General features: G+C 43.3%; 1 protein-coding gene across 1 annotated transcript; it reads right to left on the bottom strand.

Moving 5' to 3' along the window:
* Window positions 1-694: 694 nt before the first annotated feature.
* On the bottom strand, window positions 695-4,238 carry LOC138197513 (amino acid transporter heavy chain SLC3A2). Its single transcript, XM_069148390.1, has 9 exons — window positions 3,863-4,238; window positions 3,022-3,186; window positions 2,844-2,938; window positions 2,676-2,753; window positions 2,535-2,590; window positions 2,227-2,419; window positions 1,406-1,513; window positions 1,259-1,321; window positions 695-1,137 (listed from the first exon to the last, which is right to left on the bottom strand). The coding sequence occupies exons 1-9, from the start codon at window positions 4,236-4,238 to the stop codon at window positions 742-744; spliced, it is 1,530 nt and encodes a 509-aa protein (XP_069004491.1). The 3' UTR covers window positions 695-741.
* Between the last annotated feature and the right edge of the window lie 1,764 nt (window positions 4,239-6,002).

Below are 6,002 nucleotides of genomic sequence, written 5' to 3'. Positions count from 1 at the left end.
GCAACAGAGTTTCACTTGATTTATAAAACAGAACAAATGTTTGGAGGAACTCCTTAGAAATTAACCATGAAAGGAAGTCTCCTGATTATAATGAAATGTTTGCTGGACTGCATTTTCTTTCTTTAGCACTTCTTAAATATCTATCTAAATGTCCAGTTCAACCAAGTATAAAGCTTCCAGCAACCCAAAAAGCAAGACAAAATTTTGTGATAATCACTCAAAATACTTTGGAACACTTAAAAACAAGGTTATTTCACTATTCATAAACAGACACAAATTTAACAAATTCTCATTATTATAGTTTATTTAAATTTGTATCCACACTCAAAACATTTTTTTTTACTTTATTGAAAGTCTTTGAATGCCTAATTTTTTTTTTTTAATTATTATTATTTATGGTCTACAGACATGAGATTCTACGAATGCCCAGTTCCAGCACTTTTAACTGGTTTTATCAGTTTGTCTCGACATCATTTATTTGATTCTACCATAAATAAAACATGCATCCATTTAATTATCTGTGAATGCCCTGATGTTATATTACAGATGAACTCTCAGGGATTAAAGGGAACACACACTAATTTGACAAAAAACTCACAATCATTATTTTATTTTCAGTTACCTCTGGGCACATATCAATCAGAACTTAAAAAAACCAACCAAAAAACAACTGTGTGAAATACTTGTCTTTTTATTAAAGGAAAACTCAGATCCCAGCAACTAAATCTCACCACAGAAGCTCTATGAGTAGCTTCCGATCTCAAACAGTTTGATCACGATGGCTTCGTGCGGCTGCAGTTTGAGTGTGTACAGAGATGTCGTCCCCGAGCGGTCCATTTCTGTGCTGGTCACAAACACTCCAGCTTCAGGCAGGCTCGGGGCCCAGGCAGGATCCAGGCTGTGAAGCTCAGGCCCGACATTGAGCAGGACAAGGAAGTGGACGCAACCCCAGGAGCGCAGGAAGGCCAGGATCGGGGGAGATGAAGGCGAGGAAAAAGTGGAGTTGGAGGATGAGGAGTTGGAAGAGGTGCTGAAGGGGAGGAAGGTGAGACTGCCGTAGAGGAGAGCTTCTTCTCTGGCTCTGGAGCGGCTGAGGGAGGCAAAGAGTGCTACTGCTGAACGTTTCTTCTTTTTGTCCTGACGGAAGGAATGCGGAGACTCGTGTGAAAAAGAAAAATGCTGCAGCTTTACATGACTTGCACGTTCATCTGCTAGATAAGTCCGAGGACAGGACTCAACAGCTGGCTTAGTGACTCACTGTACGGTTGTCCGATGGCTCATCCGTCTTTCTGCGCAATGAGTCGACTTTCAGAGACACACTCTGCATGACAGAAAGGTTTCAATTGGTTTCATCAGCGAATAAAACGACTGATTATTGGACTCAGCGTCTCAGACAAGGTTTTACCTGCGTTTGATCGAGCTCCTCATCATACCGCACTGCAGGAGATCCTGGCAGAGTCATTATCAACACCAGGAGTAACTTCTTCAAGTCACGAGACACTTTACCTCCAACCTGCAGAAAACATTGTGAGCAACAGCCTTACCAAGCCAAAGGGATATGAAATTATGTTTAAGGACTTGTTGTTTAACAAAACCTCAGACAATTAGAGGTCGTAACTGATTAATAGTTTCCCAAGCAAAAATGCTGACCACTGTTTCACATTTGTCACATCTTTGGGAAGAGATAATATTTGCAAACTGTTACGCTTCCTCGTCACATAGCGTCAGACAAAAAGACAGAAAAGCAGATGCTGTAGTGAGCCTGGGATCTGAGAAATATGGGCATTCACTTTTCTGACTTTTAAGATAAAATGAAATAACGATAGTCCGGGTAATCAATCACAAAAATGATCCAAACGTGATTGGAAAAACAGCCCAAAAGGTATTTATACCCTGAAGAAGTGTGTGCGATATTTTGACTTTGTGCTCTACAGTTTCATAATGAAATATTTTTGCCAAATAATATACAGAATTGACAAAAATAATACCTAACGTACAGGTGCAGTGAGTGTAAAGCCGTGGTTGACAGCATTTCTACTTTGTGTTTTAGAAGGTCATATTCACAATACTTTGTCACTCAAATATCCAAGCTAAAAACCTTCGAGTGCATAAAAGAAAAAGTCTTGGATCTCTTACTTCAATTAATGAAAAATAGGAGCAATTTATATGTTTGTTGATTGTGTAGTTAATTATGTTTGCTGTATTTGTTATATACATATGTCTTACTGTCCAGCTGGGCCAGATATCTTGTCGTGTTTGCAAGTGTGTCTCTATAGCAATGGACACTTCCTGGTCAGACAGGAGGTGATGTGAATGTGGCAGAATGGACCTCATGACCACATCCACCAGCTGAACGTTGATCTGTCTGGAGTTGTTTAGAGGACGCAGGACGTCTGTTGTCCGTTTCACCACCACAATCCTGCAGTGACACAAACACGAGCATCATTTCCCAACAACATGTAGCTTTATTTTATAATAATCATTTTCTTTTAAAAAAAACAAACAGCTAGCCTCATCTGCATGTACAACTACACCTTTCCTCCTCGTGACTGCTGAAGTCCTTGAAGACACCTCTCCACTCCAGCAGAGACTGAAATGTAAATATTTCATTCTGACAACTGAACTTATGAAACACTGGCTTTTACAAAATTCAAAACATATCCGTGTCATTTGACCTTCTCTGAATACGCTGCATCTGTGTCACAGATAGAAAAACCCGCCGCACCTTGCTCCAACCAGAACCGAAGGGCTCGCTGTGGAAAAAAAAAAAATATATATATCTTCATGTTTTAAGAAATCCAGCGTCACTAGTTGAATGAGCAGAGAGGAGCTTTTACCTTCACTGCAGCTGAGAGGTTCGACGGCTCGTCTGGGTTTCCTGCTACATCCTGAGGTCCCAACAGATCCAGTTCACAGAGGTCTAACACCACTTTGAGATCTGCGGGAACCCAAATAATCAGCAATAACGCAGGACAAATGCAGCTGCGCAGACCGTTTGACAAAAAGAAGCACGTGACTTACCTGCTTCGTTGCTCTTTGCGAGCAGATGTTGGACCTGGGCCGAGTTGCCAAAGTTTTTACCAGCGGCGGTGAGGTTTAAACGGGATGCCTTCTTATCGAACAGACCCTCCAGGATTAGAGCTCCTATACCCAAAGACCTGAGGTAGGGAAACCGCTCACACACCGCTTCAGAGAAAACCAACACAACTCCCAAGAGTTAGTGGCATTTAATCAGCATGTCATTGTGCTCAGCCTCCTGAAACCTCTTCACTGTTTCAACACACCTTTTGGTTACTGTTTATATTATCTCGTTGTACAATTTAGTACGTTTGACCTAGTTTTTTCATGTCGTGATTAATGTTGCGTACAACACGTTCATGCGGGATGAGAAAAAAAAAAGTGCCTTATTTTACATCTTAAAGCAAATACAATACAAGTGCTTACTTCATCTCTTTTCTGAGTTCACTGAAATCATGTAAGGTTCTTGTTTTGCCCGTCTGCGCTTAGTCTGAGCGGTGAGAGATAAAGTAGTTCTCATCCCTGACTGGAGCTGGTGCAACACTTTCATGTGACGTACGACCAGCTTTGGCCTCACACATCCTCAGTAACGAAAAGGCCCAGCTTTGCACAGCGTTGACACCTCTTGACCAACAGGGGGCAGATAGTGAAATGAAGTTGAGGGGAAGTTCTTCGATAATGAATGGAGGAGAATAAGTAGAGTAGGCCGATGCGTACCATTTACATGCAGTCTATTAATGTGCACCCGAACTGCCCTCGTGTCAGCTCTTTAGTGGAGTAAAGGCACATGTAACCGACACGTTAAACCGATACCACTGTTGTCTTCAACCTGCCCCTGTCTTACCGTTGAGGCCCTCTGGCCCCTCGGCCTGCTCCTCCATGAACAGGCCGGGCTGCAGCTGGTAGAAAACCGCCCTCTGCCACCACCTGAGCGGCGTCACCACCGGCCGCGGGCTCATTGTTATGACGGCGATGGAGGTGGCGAGCACGGCCGCCCAGGCAACCCAGAACAGCAGCACCAGGTAGCACCGCGCTTTTCTCCACCCCGGGCCACCCGCGGTGACCTCCAGCTCCTCTACGGTCATGGGCCGCCACTGCTGGACCGGGTCCGGCTCCGGCTCCGGGATGAGCAGCAGCTCCGTCTCTGAGCCCCCCGCACCGCCCGACAGCCCGGGGCCTGGCACGCCGCCGTACCCGGTGTCTCCTGCGTTCAGAGGCATCTCGCCCGGCTGCAGGTTGGTGACACACATTCGTTTTAGTTTTAAATAAACACGCACAAACTCAGGTTGCAGCAGGCAGAAGTTGGCCAGCTGTTGCTGCGCTTAAGTTTTGTTTGGACGTGTTTTCCACAGGGGCTGCTCTTTTCTCTGTTTGCTCACTATGAACCACAAGAGGACCACCGGCGGTGAGTCAGGGTTCAGCGTGCTGTGCCATGACCTGCCCCTAACACTACCGGTTCTCCTCAGGTGCCTCCTCAGGTTATAACATTAACAACTTTGACACGGTAGAGATCAGGTGACTCAGACGATCCTGCTGGCGCAATAAGGGACTGTGAGTTGCCAGATGATCTCGTTCAACCAGGTCGAATACACACGGAGGAAAAGCTGTGCTACTGGTCATGGTAGTAATTTATGAAGGACAAAATCAACAGTTCTCAGTCCCAAAATACATTTTAAAGTTCAGCTGAAATGAGAAGGAGGCTTCAACCGTGTGAGTTAAACAGATGAGGATCTATTTGTGTTACAGCGCTTTCACTATCAACCTATTGCAACACCGTATGGAAACATCACCTCTGGTAGTACAAAGAAGGATTTTCATCAAAACAAAATGTGTATCTTTGAAATATACTCACTTTATTTTCTCTAATTTAGACTCAAGTATTAGCTTAAGTTCATCTTACTTTAGATTCATTAGGTGCATTTTGTGTCCCGAAGTACACACAAAAAATACAGAAATATGTTTGAATACAACAGATGGATGTTTTTTTTTAGCTCTTATGAGTCAGTATAAACAAGTAGAATGAGAACTAATTTCATAACTGAAGAAAAACACAATTTTATGTTATATACAATATATTTACAAATAACTGGAAGGAGTAGATGCATTGTGAATGTGTAATGGTATTTCATGTCTACTTTTGTATTAATCATTTTATATCTACTCGCTATTGTACTCGTCTGACATTATCTCTCTGGTCATACCTGCTTTACTGATCCTTTCTTCTTCTCTTTATGTTTCTGTTTTTACAGCCTTGTGCAGAGGTTACAAACCTCTCCGTACTCGAGGCTGAAGCTGGCATGGCCTTGTAAACACTCAAGTGAAAAGTGATATTTAATCAATCCTAGCGTTATGTATAAAAATGACAAAAAACAACAACATTGAGTTTTCTGTTAGTTCCTATGAAATGTTGACATTTACAAGCTTTACCTGACAGCCATTGCTGGTTTAGGGGCCCTCTGGTGGTACTTAGGTTGTAAACAGCTGTATAGTTCACCTATTTGAACTGTGGGAAGAAACTGCTGCACCGGAGGGAAACGCTGATAAATTCGACACAGAAATGCTCCAGCTGGCCAGTCTGGGATCAAACCCACAACCTTCCTGCCGTAAGGCAACACAAACCACTTTGCTCTGGAGTTGCTTATCTAAACAGTCATTGCAATCATTACTCACATTTTCTGTCTCGTCTTTTTTTTTTTTTTTTTTTTTTTTTTTTTTACTTGGCCTCAGGTCCTTTCTTCTTTTCCCGCCTCTCCTTTCTCTTTCTTTTTGTCCACAACTGTTCCCAAGTGAGCAGCGCGGTCCTGAGTTCAGTATTTGAGTGATCGGGACTTGTCAGGAGTGAGGAGGTGAGAAGAACGCGCTGTCCAATAAAAGTGCTGCTCAGTCAATTAATACAGAGGTGCTGAGCCTCATTACACCCTCCCAACACATTCTGCAGAACCCATGACTGCCCAGGACAGACCCCAAGAGGTCCCTGGTGTTAC

The sequence above is a fragment of the Embiotoca jacksoni genome, unplaced genomic scaffold (genome assembly GCF_022577435.1).
Source record: "Embiotoca jacksoni isolate LCO1_2020_lvr unplaced genomic scaffold, fEmbJac1.0.p SCAF_14, whole genome shotgun sequence".
NCBI lineage: Eukaryota > Metazoa > Chordata > Actinopteri > Embiotocidae > Embiotoca > Embiotoca jacksoni.
Note: the sequence above shows the minus strand (reverse complement) of the source record. Positions and strands in the feature narration are given on the sequence as shown.

Excerpts from the sequence above, each read along its gene's own strand:
- LOC138197513 (XM_069148390.1), bottom strand. The coding sequence starts at position 4,238 with ATGCCTCTGAACGCAGGAGACACCGGGTACGGCGGCGTGCCAGGCCCC. Across the intron at positions 3,187-3,862 it reads GGGGCCAGAGGGCCTCAACG|CGGTGTGTGAGCGGTTTCCC; the intron begins GTAAGACAGGGG and ends TTTTCTCTGAAG. Across the intron at positions 2,591-2,675 it reads ATGCAGCGTATTCAGAGAAG|TCTCTGCTGGAGTGGAGAGG; the intron begins GTCAAATGACAC and ends TTTACATTTCAG.